This window comes from Lonchura striata, chromosome 2 (genome assembly GCF_050655825.1).
Source record: "Lonchura striata isolate lonStrDom1 chromosome 2, ASM5065582v1, whole genome shotgun sequence".
Classification (NCBI taxonomy): domain Eukaryota; kingdom Metazoa; phylum Chordata; class Aves; order Passeriformes; family Estrildidae; genus Lonchura; species Lonchura striata.
Window position 1 is genome coordinate 3442032 of NC_140704.1, and position 18533 is coordinate 3460564.

Below are 18533 nucleotides of genomic sequence, written 5' to 3' on the forward strand. Positions count from 1 at the left end.
GCTGTCTTAAATACTCTAAGAATACAATCAATAGCTCTTTATGCTTTCCCACCTCCTGGGGTTCTCAGAACTTGTTCCTCAGATAAAAATCTATTCCATTTGCATTACTGATCTTGCTTCAGTTCAATGCTTAATTTGGCAGAATTATTCAGGACTGACACAAGATTAACTGAAACAAGACATGTTTCAAGAAAAAAAATCCTAACATCTTTAGCTTTCCTCACACTAAAAAGTAACTCATGGTTATGATGACTATTGGAAGGAAGTGTGAAAGTTTTTTAGAAAAATAACTCAAAATAATAATAGAATTAAAATTATCATTAAAGGTGTGTCTTCTGTGTCTTTTTTTGAATTCCTACCTCAGCTGCTTAGACATTTTGATGAATCTCTATTTTAGAGATCCCCAATATTTTCAGCAGTAAAGAGGAGCTTCTCTCAAAAACATCAGTGAAAAAAAGATGGAGTGATTCCTCTCCCAGAACCTGGTGGGATGTTGGGGTCTCAGCAGCATGCAGGCAGCTCCAAGGGAAACTAAAAGCATGAGGTAAGGCTGGGGAGGCATGAGACTGGTGATGAATGACTGAACATACAAGTGGACAAAATGGAAGTTTATAACCACCGAAGCACTTGGCCACTCCATGAAAATTGTGAAGAATTAGCAACGTGTTCCAAAATTTTTTTCAGCCTAAAGGCAAAGGCTGTTGCACACAATGATCAGGTTGTTTAGAGAGGAAGTCTAGTTTTTTTAATGGGAGTAAAGCCCTGGTAATGCACAGCAAATGATACAAATGATTGTTTGATTTATTTTAAGGTAAATCTTGAATTCTCCAGTGGCTACGCTGCATTAATTAAACCTCAGTTCCCCTGCAGTGCTCTGTTCTGCCATGGTCCTGTCATAGCTCCCAGCCAACTTCTCCAGTGGGAGATTTTAATAATGAATGCACAGTGGTAGCAATATATGATTAATCTTTGAATTTAAGCCCATCCCTGGGGTTTTAAAAATCAAATACAGCCTTAAGCGCTTTGCAGAACCATCACCACTGTGTCTATGAAGTAGAAGAGGTAGATTTTTCTAACAAAAATAGTCATTACAAGAACTTGAACCTAAACATGTACCAAATATATAATAAAATAAATAATGCTCAAAGTCAGTAGCCAAGTTTTTGGGGTCTTTAATTTTCCCTTTTTTTTTTTTTTTTTTTTTTTGGAAGATGGAAGTACAGCTGTCTAAAGCATTATTCAAAAAAAAATGGAAGACTGATAATCCCTGCTGCAGATCCATGTGGTATTACCTTCAGAAACAGGCTGAAAATCCTTCCTCAACCTCACCGTTCCTCACCTACTAAAGGGAAAGTGCTTAAAGATGTTCTGGAATAAAGATCTGGATGAGGAATTTGGTCTGATGGAATGATGCTACAATAGTTTGAAACAGCAAAATAGAACATGGAAAATACTTAATATGAGCCAGAGTCTAAATGTGAGATATTTCAATATGGTGACAGAACCAGATTATGATCTATCGTCTTCCTTCCTTACAAGCTCCCTTTTTACAGGGTTTGTGTGCACAAATATTGACTCTGTCTGGTGTATATCTGCAGAGAATTATCAATTTCATTCCTTTTTATCGTCCCTGTGTGAACTTTGCTGCTGTCAAATCTGTTTGGATAAACAACACTCCACTCCATAACACATACATCAATGCGAGATCGATTTATACACACCCGGTTATAAAAGTTGCAAAAAAAAACATGAGAAAAAAAATAATGGCAGCGAATGGAACAGAAAATATGATGTTTTCTCTTGGTTTTGGTGGCTAGCTATACACATAGGAAAAACACCAGCAAAACCCAGTCACCATATTGATCCAAGATGACACGGGGTGTTTGATAATCCAGTTAAATCTCTGGAGTCCGTGGCATGCTTTGCTTCATACGTGAGATGTGCAGCAGACACCCAACATGCACTTAAAAATTCAGACTCAGAACGAGCTCTGCACATCTCAGGTGTTAATTAAAATCTAAGAACTCAGGGATGGCTTCCCAGCAGAACATCCATGGGAAGCCTTCATGCAAGCCCTAGGCAAAACATGCACAAGTTAACCTAGTCACTAAGTCTCATCCTCAGTTGTATTTCTGAGCTAAATCCACCCACAGAATCAATTTAAAACATCATTTTTGACTGTGGAAACATAGTTTAGACCAAGATGAAAGGAGAAGTGCTTTCAGTAAGTGGATGTCTGGCTACAGACATGAAAATTGATGTAGAAAATATTATTATTTAATGCAAATTCAAACTTGATAACGGGTGGGGGGGCAGGGGGGAAAGAAAAATAGGCAGCTGGAGGATATATTTTTCCCTGAAAATTGTCATTTAGATGGATGACATTATTACACTATAATTGTGGTTACTTAGGGTGAAACTAAGCACTGGATAATTGTATTTGCCACCAAATAAGCACCTCTTACTTTACCCTAACATCTTTTAGTTTTATTTAAGGTGTTCATAGCTTGCCTATTTTCGTCAGGAATTTAGTACTAAATTAAATAGTACTACCTGTGTCTATGTGTGCTATAAAACACTCAAGCTCACAAAAAAACCCCAAAACCAAATGTGTATGGTGTTTAGGCCAACACCAGATGTGCTGCCCCATATCCTAGTTATTCCAGAGGATTATATAATTTTTATATGCAGAATGACTGCATACACAAAAATTATAATGACAACCACCTCAACTGGCCAACCTCTACCCTTTTATGAGGTGGAAGATAATAAAAAGGATTCCAGATTAAAAAAACATATAAATCACCAAGCTGAAAACATCTAGAGGAAAATTTTAGGATTCATGTGCATTTGAAAACAATTTTAAGGGTGTGTGTGAAATGTTTGGCTTAAGTGGAATGTATTTAAGTTTACAGGAAACATGGACATAAGCAGGTCTAGGGGATCTGCCTACACTATAATTCAACCTAAAATTAATTAAACCTTTTCACCAAATCTCATTGATTTCAGTGAACTTTGAACCATGTCCTGGAACTTATGAAGCACAGCAAAGCATCCCATAAGGATAAAAATTTTTATATCAATATGTTAATTTTCAGATAACTGACATGTAAAAACATTAGATTTGCTTTGGGTTTGGTTTTAATCATGTATTTCTGCTTATTTAATGGGCCTTTTAAAGAAATGTCAAAGCTGGCATTAAAATGCACTTACACAGCTGATGGATTGAAAAATTAAAGTAAAAATCAACCAAAATAATTTAATAGGCCTTGCAAATATTTTCAAAAATTAACCTAATTTACCTGAGGTTTCTTTTTTACTTTATGGGTTTTTCCTATGTGTATATCAATAATTTAAATTGATTACTGCTTTATTTGTACTTACAAGTAAATGCTGGACTCATTGCCCCCGATGTCAGGTGACTGGAGTTTCTGCACAAGTATCACAATTATGCCAATAAAAAGCACAAAGTTTATCTGGGGGGTAGAAAAAAAAAGGAAAACATTGTGACAATGACATACTTTTACAAAGTATGAAAATGAGACATGCTGGTTACATTCCCTTTTTTTTCTCCAATCTACAGTCTAAAAGTTTTACAGGGTCAGGAGTAATGTGGAAAGTATACAAGGGTCTTATTCCCTTTGCTGCAGCTAAAATGAGGCAGAATTTCTGCAGTTTCAAGACAAGAGAAGAGAAACATAAATGGAAAAGTTTCTACATTTTTTTATTATCAACCTGTGCAGAGTAAAAAGAAAGATCCCTGCACAAAAAAAGACGAGGTCATAAAATAGAGAACTCCAGAGTAAAGGCATTCTGACCAACAGACTTCTCAATTTAAGTGTTTCTCTCAGTTTTAAAAACCTGGAGAATGATAAAATCAGTTTATTTCAATGCTTTGGCTTGAGATTAGTCTGTCACCAACTCCTCAGCTCTCAGCTTCTTAGAGCCTGAACAGAGGAAATTTAAGTTGGTCCATTATAAAATCTCATATAAGGAGACCAGGAACTGAACATGAGCATCAGCATCAGTCTCATAATCTGAAGGTTGTGAGTTTGATCCTTTCATGGGGCACCATTATAATGTATAATGTTGGGTTTTGGGGTTTTTTTTTGGTTGTTTTTTTTTTTTTTGGTTGAGATTGGGATTGAAGATACTTGAAGGTACTTGACTCAAATGTTTATTTTTTCTTATTTATGTTAGTCTCACAGGTAGGGAGTTCTGTAGTATTCTACTAACAAGGTATAAAATGGTTAACTATTTCTTGTTATAAAGTTTTTTAAGGTTAAACTATCTAATTAAGAAATGACATTTAAATTATTTTCACTTTTAACTTAATGACTAATCACTTAAAGTCCACAATGCAGACTTTTCTGTTTAATTACAAAATACTACTCAAACTTACAGAGAAGGTGAAGAAGAAGGACTAGTCTGTTTTAAAACTTCTATCTTGTTCTCTATATATTACTGTATTCTTAAACCCCAAATTTTAAGTTTTTCACCTTGTGATATTATACACTTCTAATTAAACTACACACTTGTAATCCTAGTGTCATCAATCAATTTTGGAAGCTTTTTCTACAGCTTCAGGTCAAATGTAATGCTTGCTTTGGAGCTAGAGTCTGTCAGCACAGAAAGTCTAAAATTCTCAGCATCCAGAATTCGAACATCTTCCAGCAATTTCTGTCTGATCTGAGGACTACAAAGGGCTGGAGAAGCCCAGATGTCCCTTGCTGGTTGCTTGGTTTTTTAATTCCTTTGACAGAAACCAGGTTTAATTGATTCCCCAAGCAGAACACGATCCTTCATAGACTGTGCCTGCAAAACACAGAAATTCACACATGGAAAAAAACCTTGGATCATTAAACCCTCTCTGTTTTGGTGATGAAATTGGCTGAATTTCCTTTCATTTATCTGATAGTTGCTGGACTTTACAGAGAATCTGAAGATTTCAAAGGAGAAACGCCAAACCTGATAAAACTTCCTGTTTTATTGGTTATCTGTGAGCTGGATGTCTGAATTCCCACAAAACCCACTGAAAACCTGCTTAATTATGTCTGTGGAGTGTGGAGAGAAACTTAGAATACCTATAATGAGACACTTACATATGGCAAGCCTGATAGATTTTCAGGTGCCACTGACCATATTGTCCAGGGGCTCAATTTATTTTCCTAAATGCAGAAGCCCAACAGCATTTTAAAATTCTAAAATTTAAAATTTAAAATTGGAGCACCAGAATATCTCCTTCTCTTCAGATATTCAAAATCTATCCGTGCACAATCCTGAATTATATATTCTAGGGAATCCTGTTTAAACAGTGAGGTTGGACTAAATGACTTCCAGTAATTCTTTCCAATTTTAGCTATTCTGTGAAGCCCAAATAGGGCACTTTGGAACATCTCAGTCCTCCACGTGCAGGTATCTGACAAAATTTAAGCCAGATCCAAGAGTTCCATCAATTAAAGAGAGCTCAGACACCTTGCTGGCAATATAGCATCCTGCACTATGATCGAGCACTATTTTAAATCTAATATTGGATAAATAAATGTAGCTGTGAAGTTAATCCCATTCATCAGACAGATGCATTTTCCTGGTCACTGACATTTACTATTGTTTTAGATACCCTGGATTGTCCCATTTGGCCTTAACCCCAACTGGTCCAGAATTTCCATACATCCTATGACACCTCTGCCAGCCCCAGACAAATGTTCCACGAGCTCTGGGGTCTTAATTCTAGCATTTGTGTCTGTGTTTAACTGAATAACTCCTTTGCTTGCAGGTAGTGCTCCATCATTTGATTTATATTAATCCTTCTTAATAATGAAATTCCTTGGCATTGTGGGAGGCAAACGATGGAAATTCAGATTATTTGCCCACCAGTCCAGCACAAGGGTGCAGCACAGTTTGTAAAGTATTTGAAGATGTTTAAATTTGTCCCCAGGAGAGCTGAGAAATTGTCTTCTCCACGTGCTACTCACCATGATTGACCCAACCACGGGACCCTTGATCACCCACCACAAGGCAGTGTTGTCATTCATGTCCCAGCAGCTGCAGTCGTGGAGGAAAGAATGGGATGGGAGAAGAGAAGGAAAAAAAAAAAACAAGACATAACAATGAAATTAATGAATTTACAACTTTTTTTTTTTTAAGGGGCCAGAAGGTGAGAGATTGGTTTTACAGCTAAATTATTTTATCTAAGTTCAAAGTGATAGTTCTTTACTTTGTCTTATTGCAGATTTCTTTTACAGCCTTTCCACAATCATTTGGAAGTAAAAGAATTTTCTTTTTTTTTGTGGCAGTTTTGATGGCATTCCTTTTAAACAGCTTAGATAATTTGGAAAAACCTTTTAACTGTGTTTCTATAATACAACTGTAAAGTTGTCATTTTAAAAAAAAAAAAATTGATACATCAATGGATGGGGATTTTTTGGATGATTATTCCAAAGTTTGATGTCTCACTTACTTTTTTAAGGTTAACAGATATGAATGTTGGTTTCTGGCCCTGACACAAGGATTTTTACACATTTCCAGTACAACCAGGATCCTGGTTGCATTCATATATTGGAATGATTTTCCAGTCATTGAGTTGCAAGTCCTATCCAGGATTCATCTGAGAAGGATCAAATACTGGGCAATAGTTGGGGTCAGCTCCTTTGTTAAGCTGTTGCTAGGGAGTAATTATAAATAAAATGACATTTCTACCCCAGAGTTTAAAATCTTCCTCTGTAATCACCAAAGGATTCTGCAGAAGGTTATTTCACACAGGTGCACTTGAACATTCAAATATATGGCTTATATTCATAGAGAATTTTAATGTTAACATACATTTTTAGAGCTAGAAAACCAATAGTAATGAAAATAATCTTATTTTCCAGGCCCTGCTACACTATTATAATGACTACTATTATTATTGAGAAATGTCTTTGTGACTTTTTTAAGTCATCAAGAATTTCGCAACTAAAATATTTCTTTCATTTGCCTCCATTTTCTTCCCTTGATTTTCTCCCTAGAAAATATAAAATCATGGAAATCTGTCTAAATTGTACTTGCAGTTCTGAGAAGGAGTTTTTCCTTCCCACTGGGAAATGAGCCAAAGTCCCAGCAGAGGCTGTCATGGTGCATTTGTCAAATGCCAAAAAACAGTTGGGAAGAACATACAGGAATAAAACACTGCTGGTCTCTTGAGAGCTTACTACAACTTCAGTGTCATTTAAATGGTTGCATCTGGGGGAAAAGTGAAAACCTTTAAACAAAACTATATACAAATGTAAAAGTGAGGAAGCAGAGTTAAAATCCCATCATCAAAGTGTGTGTGAGAGAAATCCCAAATGGCTGAGTGATGCCTGATTTAGAAATTTCATTTAAACTTATATTAGCAGTTGAACAATATTCACTCTTTTTGTTCTTTCTCATTCTTTTCATTCTTTCATTCTTTTCAGTTGAACAATATTTATTAATTTCAAATCAACAATATTTTACTGGATTCCCATAAACCAGCATACAAATAAGGATTTGTATGATACAGCTGGTGAGAAGTGAGAAAATTTACACAGAATTATGTAATTTTGCATACCACGGAAGCCTGAAATCACCCACAATCTAAGGGGCTGATGACTGAGATTTCCAAGCACAAATTAATATTTCTTAGTTATCTCACTTTGGATACCCAACTTAAAATATTTGAAAATGTTCAGAGTGATCTCTTCACCCACAGTCTGGAAATCAGGGTTTTTGTCAGTGATCAACAATGATATGGACCGAAAATCACCAATTATATTTTAAATTCTTTTTATGCATATATAAGTTAGGTTCTGTCTACTGAAAATTACCCATTATTTGTAGAGCTCAACCTCTTTATGATGGACATTAAATCTGCCCTGAAAGTCTTTAGTGAATTGACCAATGTTGGAAGAATCTTGGTGAATTCTCCTATTAATTTAGCTGTAAAAGTAGATATTGACATATGGCAATTTGTCTGTGTAGGAATGAAGAAGTACAGGGATACGAATCCACCTAATTTCAGTTATCAGGATTGTAGACATCAATAGCCCAGTTAATTATCCCAGAGCCTGGTTTGGACAAAGAGGACCCTGGAGGTTGTTTTGGGTTTCTTTTTCCCACACTGAGGTACTTTAAATGTGCACCCTGGGGTGATACATCATCCCCTACAAAGTCCTATTCTTAGATCTCTCTGCTTTTTTCTTCTCCTCTTCTTAGACCTTTTCTTCCACTTATACCACTCCCCTGTTTTTCCAGGAGCTCAATTCCCGACTTCCACCTTGTAGATGTCAACAATTAATCAGATCAATCTCACAGAGATTTTTTTTCAAGGACTTTCAAGGATGTCCAGTCCCTGTGACACGTGCAGGATAAATGTGAGGGAAGGAACCACCATCTCCTCCCCAGATAAAAAAAAGTGGGAATGCATGACAGAACATTTGGAATTTTCTGCACTACGTAAACAAGCTCCCTAATTTCTGTCAAATGCTTCCCTACAATGGAGGATGAAAAGAAATTATTCTTTTTCAGGATGGATGAAGGGAAGGGAGCCATGGGGCTGGGGAAGGGATGTGAATTCCATTTGCAGAGGCCAGAGGCTGATCTCTGGTGCATGTCTGGAATAACTCCACTTAAATCAGGAGCAGAGCTCTGGATCAACAGACAGCTGCATTTATCTCCTCAATCCTGTCACTTACAGTGATGGAAATCAGGAGCTGAAGTCGAGGGAGCTCTGCCAGTTTTATAAGGAACAGGCAGAAGGGGACTCAGGCTCCAAGCCTGTATTTCAGTCCATGCCTTTGCCACTGTGGTTTTCCAGTTCAGTAATTTCCACTACGTTTTCGGGCTCATGCTGGTTTCTCCCCCACTCCCAGAACAATGCTGGCTGACTTTTAAAAAGTAACCACTGAGACTCTCAGCTAGAACCTGTCTAAATGTCTTGCATGCTAAATAGCTTCTCTAAATAATAGGATTTTTTTTCCTTCTTTTTCCTTGCAAATGACATTCTCCCTACCTGCAAAATGCAAGAGGTGTTTGGACTTGTAAGAGAAATTAGTGCTTTCAGGGCCAGAGCTGCAATCCTAATAATGACACAACAGGGGTTTCTGGCTTGTCTTGCATGGAAATAAATGATTTAATTTGTATTAATGTCAAAATAGAACATTGGTCACAGCTCTGGGATCCCCAGTGGAGGAAAGGCTTTATTTGCTTTGCAGAGAGAGTCTGAATGAACAAGGATGAAGAAAACCTGACAAACCAATGAGTTTCGTGGAAATTTTGCATTGAGGTATTTCCAGTATTAGGCAAAATTAAAGCAAAAGCCTCAATGACTTGGAAATGGGATTTCCAAGGCACAGAGTGCCTTTCCCTCAGTTCTGTGTTTTCAAAGAACCACTGACTGATTTTTGAAATTTTACTCAGTCTGCCTCATTGTTTCTAACATTACATAGACTCAAGCATAGCTCTCATGAAAAATCATTGCCAAGTTTGTCTTTTCAGGGTGTAAATACACATCCATTCCTACCTGCCACACCTGATGCTCTACAGGAGCAGATACTGACTACCAAAATATGCAGGTCCAGCTTTGGGAGCAGCTTTTCCTTCTGGTCCTTCAGAACAGGATATTTGCAGTTTTTTTTTCTCTTACCAAAAGAGACAATTTGGGAAGGACCTACCCTTTTGAATTCTTTATGAATTTTTTTTTTTCCCACACAGAAGACAGAATGTGGATTTCTGTTTCACCTCTATTCATCTCCCCCGAAAAATTAATGGAAAACCCTCCTCAGTGGGAAGCTAAACTCCTAGTTGCCCTGGCAAATCAAAGCTCAGCAATGCTTTGTGCAGATTTCCTTCATTTTACTAGATTTATATCCAGTAATTTCTCCAGCTGAGCTCATCAACTTCATCTTGCTGCACAATCAGTGGGAAAGAAGCAGAGAATTACATGGAATTCCATTGTAAGATGAGACAAACCATATCCTGGACTCCAATAATTCAATGGAGCAGAGAATGGGGTCAGCTGCTGGTTTACAGGTTTGATGCCTGAATCTTTTAGGAATTCCCCAGTGCAGTGGTGGCACAGACATCAAACTGTAACTCTGTGAATAGAAGAGTACTTGAACTCTGGACCTAAATTATGTTTGTACACAAATGGATGTGAGAAATGAAAGGATAAAACAGAACAAGAGGATATGGCCTCAAGTTGTGCCACAGAAGGTTCAGTGGAAGAATTTTTCTACTAAAAGGGTTTTTGAATTTTGGATAGGGCCACCCAGGGAGGTTTGGAGTCCCCATCTCTCTTAGACTGGAAATGGGGGTGTGCGTTCTGTTGCCATCTGTCAGAGCTGGGGCAGTTCTCTGCTGTCCATGGGGCAGTTTTCTTTATCTCCCCCACAGCCAATCCTCCCTCCAGGAGATCTCTGCTGTCCATGGCCACTGAGTGTCCCTGCATGGCTGAGAAAATTCCATCATCCATGGGGAGATGCTGCACCCAGGGGAGGAGCCAAGCATTCCTACCTGGATACAATCTGACCTGGGAACAGCACAGCAGCCTTTGCCCCCTGCATTCCCAGAGGAGCAGCTTTCTTCCCCCTGCATTCCCAGAGGAGCAGCTTTCTTCCCCCTGCATTCCCAGAGGAGCAGCTTTCTTCCCCCTGCATTCCCAGAGGAGCAGCTTTCTTCCCCACTGCATTCCCAGAGGAGCAGCTTTCTTCCCACTGCATTCCCAGAGGAGCCCAGGCCCATCTCCCCCAGCCCTGGAGCTCCAGAGGAAAACTCCCCCCTTGTGCAGGATCCTGCTCCAGCAGAAGCACAGCTGGCACTGCAGGAGGGCTGAGCCCCCCTGGGATGGGGCTGAGCCACCTCCCTGACCCACAGGCTGCCAGGGCCTGCTCTGACTCTGGCAGTGGTGTTTTTTTTTTTTTTGTTTTTTTTTCTAATTTGTACTATTGTATTTGTATTTTTAACTTCCTAATAAAGAACTGTTATTCCTATTCCCATATCTTTGCCTGAGTGCCCCTTAATTTCAAAATTATAATAATTTGGAGGGAGGGGGCTTATATTTTCCATTTCAGGGGAGGCTCCTGCCTTCCTTAGCAGACATATGTCTGTTCAAAGCCAGACACCATCCCTGGAGGTGTCCAGGGAAGGTGTGGAGGTGACACTCGCACTGGGCTGGGGTCAAGGTGGGGATCAGTCACAGCTTGGACTTGGTGACCTTGAAGACCTTTCCCAACCTAAAGGATTCTTTCCCTCTGTGATCCTTCTCCAATCACCACACTCCTGTTGCACCCTTGCCATGGTGCTGGATGCACCTGAAGTCATTTCCCACCCAGAAGCACCTACCCAGTGTCATCGAAGTGGAGCCTCAGCACTGCCCAGACAGTGACACAAATTGTCGGGGTACCTGCAGAGGACAAGACAGAGACACATGAATAGTCCAGACACACTTGATACTCAGCAATGAGCATTTCTGCAACCTCTCCACTGAGGTTTGCTCTCCTGGCAGCACTTGTGCATGGGATAAACCAATTTATTGAGTTAATTCAGAGATGCAGAAAAATCCCTGCCAGTCTGGGGTGGGATTGTAGGAGCAAAAGTGGGAGCAGGAAAGAATGATGCCGTGCCAGGTCATTATTGCTCAATGCTTTACTGCATTTTGCTGCATGAAGAATAAAACAAAGTCTAGACAGAGGAGAATCAACCACATCCATGTCTAGAGCTACTGGGATCATGCAAGAATTGCAGTGCCAGATGTTGAGCTGGAATGGCATCATTGGATTCTGTGTATTCTTCTGTGGTTTTGTTGTAAATGATTTGCATATGTTTTCTCTGTAACTGTGTAAATAACCAGTTTTTCTTTACTTATTCAACCAAAACAAACCCATAGACAAGAAGTTTCCTCTGCTCACAGGAATATCTAATTTTTTCCATTTAAAAAATACCAGAACTAAACAACAGACTCCAAAAAAAGTCTTGGAGTAAGGATTTAATTCCTATTTCAGACATTTCTTCATTTTCAAAAAATGCATGTAAAATGCAAATTTAATTAAAACAGTAAAAACACACTGAGAAACCTGGATTTATTTTCCTTTCTGAAAATCCTTGAAGTGTGATTATTTTTTTCCCAGTGTAAATATTTTTATAAAATAATGCATTTTTTCAAGACAACCCTGGGTAAGTTGAATCTCCACTGTATGGTAAATAAAATCTTTGACTAAGATACTGCTGACATCTGTTAAAAAAAAAGTGCTGGAAAGAAAAGTGCCAAAAACCAAACAAAACAAGGACCTTGATAACCCCAGCTCCCAGCAGTGAACAAGACTATGGTGAGTTGACAGGAAAAATTATATTTAATACATTTTGCAAGGCTGTGTTGATCTCACATTAATTAGTCAGTCATTTGAACCCACTTAGACGAGCTTCTGTCTAATCATATTTCCACCATCAGAAATAAAAATACCCCTCTTAGACCTGGGTGACTGATGGAGCCCTCCTCCTTCAAACAACAGCACAGAGAAAATTTTGAAAAGAAAATGATATAAAGAAATAAAATGACAGGCTTTGGGGAGAAGAAATCATGCATATTAAATTTCACTTGAAGTCTGCTTTTCTCACAGGTGAATACCTAGGAAACACTGAAAAAATGCTTTCTGCCCTTAAAGGAGTTAAGATTAATATTTAAATATCAAACTTTAATTTTAATTTTTTCAAACTAACCTTTAAATATCAAGTATTTGTCCAGACAAGCTGTGGGTGCCCCATCCTTGGAAGTGTCCAAGGCTGGGCTGGATGAGGCTTGGAGCAAGCTGGGATGGTTGAAAGTGTCCAGGGAAGGGGGGTGGGAATGAGATGAGTTTTAAGGTCTCTTCCAATCCTAACCATTCTTTGATTCTATAAAACATGGGTCTCATGCTTTATTTAGTTTCCTCTATATAAATTTTGTGTTATGAATAGCATTCCAAATCTGTAAAATGTGCAGAAAGGCAGAAATAAAACTAAATGTATCATAAAAATGCATTTAAAACCCCCATGTTTCAGATCAGTTTGGAGCTTTGAACCATCTGCTGTATGAATATACATATCCTTACACTACTTTTCTTTATATCAAAAGATTTCTATCCCTCCATCGCCTCCTTTTCAGCTTCTGAGGAAGGTTAGGAAACAGACAAGCCCTGAAGGCTGAGATTTATTCTTGCTGACTTGTGCTGCCCGGAGTTAGTGATGTCTTCTGAAGACTGACCTAGAACAGAGGGTGGACACAGAGCTAAAGAACAAAATATGGATTTACTAAAGGATCTCCTCCATGGATCCACCTTGGGCAGCACCAGAGCCCAGCCAGGGCTGCACCCAAATGACCCAAAATGGTCCCAAAATGCACGAGCGCTCCCGGGGCTCTCCCTGGGATCAGTTCTGCTCCATTGGCACCTTGGAGTTCATTGTCCCATTCCAGCTCCAGCCCAGGCAGTCCCATCCTGCTTGTTTTTCTCTCTCCAGCCCACGCTGTTTGTGCTCCTGGGCTGAGGTTTGGATCATTTGTCCTTGGTGCCCAGCTGGAGCAGGAATTGTTTTGTCTCCCTGCTCTGTGCACAGAGCTCAGCATCCCCTGATATGAAGCTCAGACCCACACACTAAAGCAGCACAGAATCTGAAAATATAAAAGCTGAAACCTGAGGCATCATTAGGAGCTGGCATTGGCAGAGAGCTCAGGAAGACATCAGTCCATCCAGAGAATTCACCAGCATATTGCAGATTTAGGAAGAAAAAACTGCCTGGATCAACAGACCCATATGTAGTTCTCATTAATCCCTCAAGATGAAGACACTGAGGTCTCAGCACATTTAGAGAAATAGATCAACATCCAGATGCTGCAAAGTGCTGAGCTCTTGTTTCTCACTGCTTCAGTGCTGCTCCCTCCCCACCAGCCCTGAGCTGAGGGGCTGCTTTTCCCCTCCAGGGATGGAATCCACAGTCTGGAACTGCCTCTGTTGGCTTTGCAAATTGCCACGTGTTCCCACCAGGTCAGGGGAACTGTGAATCATGTGGGAGATGGGAAAATAATTATGTATTAAAAAAACCCAACAAACCAGAACCATCCAAATCTGGAGTTATTAATGGATATTGCTGATGCTGCTTTGAATCTGGATTGATTTGAGTGTTGTGTCCACCAACAGGAGCTGGGCATGGACCTGCTGAAATTAATCCAGAGGAGGCCTCAGAGATGCTCCAAGGGCTGGAGTCCGTTTACTGGGGAGAAAACTGGAAGAGCTGGGAATGTTCACCTGGAGAGGAAAATGCTCCAGGGAGAGCTCAAAGCACCTTCCAGGGCCTGGAGGGGCTCCAGGAGAGCTGGAGAGGGACTGGGGACAAGGGATGGAGGGACAGGACACAGGGAATGGCTCCCACTGCCAGAGGGCAGGGATGGATGGATGGGATATTGGGAAGGAATTCCTGGCTGGGAGGGCAGGAAGAGGCTGGGATGGAGTTCCCAGAGCAGCTGTGGCTGCCCCTGGATCTCTGGCAGTGTTCAAGGCCTGGCTGGATGGGGCTTGCATCACCCTGGGATAGTGGGAGGTGTCCCTGCCCATGGCAGGAGGTGCAGTAGATGATCTTTAATGTCCCTTCAAACCCAAACCATTCTGGGATTCTGTCAAGTCCAGTGTTTAGTTCAATACCAGTTCTTATCTATGGCACTCAACTAAAAACTAAATATTTTGAGGTTGCATTACAGAATGAATCCATCTGGTCAGTTTATTCATTACAAGGACTGATTAAAAAAATACTGAAGTCAGTTAATATAAGCTGGTTTTCAGTATTCTTACATTCAGACAAATCCACAGATATGAAATTTGTGCAAACTTAAAGGAACTCAACCTCTGATTTATGTTCTGATTAGGAAGGTTTTACAAATTGCAATTTTGCATTGCTTTCTTTTCTAATTGTCATGTTTCCATATACATAACCCCAATTTCTCCTTGGAAACACACTTTTCTCTCAGCTATTATGTGATTATACAGCTGTGGAGGGTACAAAAGGAACCGTGAACATTTTTTCTAACAGTTTCTTTTCCAAGGGCCTTTTCCAGTAACCATCCATTTCCAACAGCCTTTTTATGGTACAGATTATTTATGATATTTTGTTGACTCCTTTCTCGCTATACCTTCTCTGCCTCTATACATTCTAGAAAGATTTTATCTCCCTACTGTAAGGAGTCTTTGCCAGGAGATGAAAATTTTGGTTGTGTACAGCTGCTTCAGGAGGAAAAAACAAGACCATCTGTTGTTTCTTGAAGGTTCAGGCTACATAAGGATGTTTCTTCAAAGGAGAGTAGTTTAAGGCATGGGGTTTGTGTGTCGATTTTGCACATGAATATACAGGATTATTTCTATTTCAAAAGTGTCTGCAAGTATAAAAAACGAGTTTAACATTCTCAGGGAACATTTTAAATGAATGTATCCTTCTGCATTCACCATCTGACTTCTGCACAAAAAAACATCTGCAAAGAATTGCCTGCATTAACACATCACAGGAATCAATTTATATCCAGAAGGCCAGAGTGAAAAATAATTACCATGGTTATCATCATTTAACTGGCTTTTCTGAAATAAATATTGTTCCTTCCCAGTGCAAGTTTTTATTTCCCATCCAGGTAGGATAAGCAGATGTGAATACCCTTTGAATACATTTTCAATTTAGTTATTATATGGAAGAAAGGCACAAATGAAGCCTTAGAAAATGGACTAGACTTAGCCTTACAGATTTGATTAGGCTGAAGGAGTTGATGTTAAGATCATATCTTGCAGGAGGCAATTTTCTGTTGCAGATTACACCTCTGCAAGAGATGTGGTGTCCTCCAGATTTCAGTGCAACTCTATTCACACAAAAAATCACAACACAGCTTGGGCTGGGCTGCAGTGGTACTTCTATGCTGTGATAATTCACTTGTGGGGAATTTTGGAAGGAATCTGAATTATTTTTAATGATGTTGTCTTATCCTCTACACAGGCAGGAAGGGTGACTTGGGCTCACATTGTTACAGCACGGCTCAGAAGGACATAAGTCCCTTAGTTACAAGACCTTTTAAGGAGTTATTGACCAATAAAACACTACCAACAAGAGTATTTATGGTTTTGACCCAACGTTTAAGTATTTTGTCTTATGGTCTCATGCTACAGTGTGAGTTTTCTTGGCCAATCATGTTATGACACACAAACCTACAATGCTGCATTCTGAAGTTCTTGTTTACCTCTGTAACTACTTTTATTTTTTCTATAACTTAAACTCTAAAGCTCTAAACTTTTCTTAGCTTAACATGTCTCTGCTTTAAATTATAAATCCACATTTTCACTTCTAGCATCTCAGTTTGGGAGCCTTTTCCAAGGTTTCAGATCAAATCCTGTGTTTAATTCTGAGCTTTGGCTTACAGGCTCAAAGTTCTGAGAGTTCCTTGCATTTCAGATTCCAGAATCATTCCAACATAATTTTGACATCACCAAGACTAAAATCATAGTTTGAAACTTGACATGAAAATACCACACGTGGTTTGTGGAGCCACCCTGCACCCCGAGACACGCTGGAGACAAGAAGTGCCACGTACCCCAGCCAATGATTGTGTACCAGTAGAAATATCTCCTCTCGGGGAAGAAGGTTTCCACCAACAATGTGAAGAGGTACAACCCCTCGATGAACAGCCAGAAGTAGTTGGACATGACACAGTAGTGAAAAAACACCATCACTGCTTTGCATTCCACCTGCAGAGGATGGAGAAGAACAAAGTTATTTCTGCATTGCTTAGGCCTAACAGAAAAAAATGCTTTCAACCTCTGCAGATCTCTCAGTGGAAAGAGATGGTGCTGGTATTACACACTTTTAATGGTAAAGGTTTTAAAGGATGTGAAGAACAGCAGGTATCACTTAAACAGCAAAGCCTGGATGGGAGGAAGCCAATTTTACCAGTGGGAAGTGGTCAAGGAGCATTTCAGAGCAGCTTGAGCACGTCCTGTACTGCTGAGGGCTCACAGCCCCACTGAACACCAATTACTGGACTTAAGCCCCCTTCCAGGATTAAATGCAGGGAAGATAAAAAATCCAGTTGTGTACTGAGAAACCCAGAGAAGGATGTGAAATGGCTGGATGGCTGTAGAAAGCCCTGAGAGTGGGATCTGAAAGGATGAACCTTCCTGTGTGCAGCTGGGAATTGCACTTCCTTGCCATTCATCATCAAGGACAGAAAATGGAAATAAGTGTGAGGAGAAAGGAGGCTGAGTGATCAGCTGTAAAAAATAAAGATAGGAGCTTTCATTCATGGACAGGAGTGGGGAGGAGCAAACTAAAGAAAAATGAGAACTAGAAATAAAATTAAAATAAGATATTAATTAAAAAAATAAAATTGAAAAGAAAAATAAATAGAATAAAAATAAAACCAGAATAAAATTAAAATAGAATATAAACTTCTTTTAAAAGGAACTGAGTTTGTTTAGGCTTGAGAAAAGGGGGCTCAGGCAAGACATGATTGCTCTCTATAACTTCCTGATAAAAGGTGGTAACAAGGTCAGTCTCTTCTCCCAGGTAACAAATTCTAGGACAAGAGGAAATTGTCTTAAATTACAGCCAGGGAGGTTTATTTTGGATAGTAAAGAAAATTTCTTTCCTGAGAGGGTTGTCAGTCACTGGAACAGTGTCCAGGTCAGTGTGGAGTCACCATGCATGGAGCTGTTTAAGAGATGTGGAAATGTGGCACCTGGGGCTGTGATTTAGTGGTGAATTTAGCAGTGCTTGGGAATGGTTGGACTCAATTTCAGAGGGTTTTTCAACCTAATTGATTCTGTGAAAAAAGCCTAAGGTGACAACCAAGCTTCTGGGAGAGTAGAACATACTGATCTTTCCAGTGCTGCACCCCAGTGAGATGCCATTAGTCCTACAAAAATGAATCTGTAGAAAATTTTTAAAGTTTGATAGAAGATTTACAGCATATGCATTTGCATGCAAATTTTGAGATAAGAAATGTTGATTTAGAAACGTTATGGAAGACATTAGATATTGTTGAGATAGAAATTGAATTAGAAATAAGTTTTAAAGGGTGGTTTTGTAAATAAGATTAGATATTTTGTAGAAATAGTATTATGAAGGATGTATTGCAGCAGGATTTATGAGGGCTAATTTTAGATGGTTGGTTTTAAGGTAGTTATAGTATGGTAAAGTTGATAGGTTAAGAAATGCATATAACGTAATTAGGAAATAGTTGGTTTTTGATTGTGATGATGTGAATTATAGTATTTGTATTGTTTTACTTTTTGCATGAAACTGAAAATAGAATAAAAGTTTTTAAACAGCTTTTTAGTTGTTTTATTTTTGAGTTAGAAAAGGGTATAATTTGATAAATAGGTGCTTTGTGTGAGGAAAAAGGGCATAATCCAAGAGATCTGAGAAGAAACTGTGTATAAAATGGAAGCTCCTGCTGGAGTCAGTGATTAGCTCCCACTTTGACTTCATCCTCTGGGTCAAATCTACCATCAAGGTGTTTAAACCATCAGATCTCG

General features: G+C 39.2%; 1 protein-coding gene across 11 annotated transcripts in view; it reads right to left on the bottom strand.

Moving 5' to 3' along the window:
* Positions 1-18533, bottom strand: part of ADCYAP1R1 (ADCYAP receptor type I) — a 152700-nt gene that overhangs the window by 27607 nt on the left and 106560 nt on the right. For all 11 annotated transcript variants that reach the window (XM_077789654.2, XM_077789646.2, XM_085562859.1 and 8 more), the window contains 4 exons: positions 16592-16745; positions 11341-11401; positions 5976-6045; positions 3385-3476 (listed from right to left, as the gene is read on the bottom strand). In XM_077789654.2, the coding sequence (XP_077645780.1) occupies positions 3385-3476; positions 5976-6045; positions 11341-11401; positions 16592-16745 (377 nt within the window). The remainder of the gene's footprint in view (positions 1-3384; positions 3477-5975; positions 6046-11340; positions 11402-16591; positions 16746-18533) is intronic.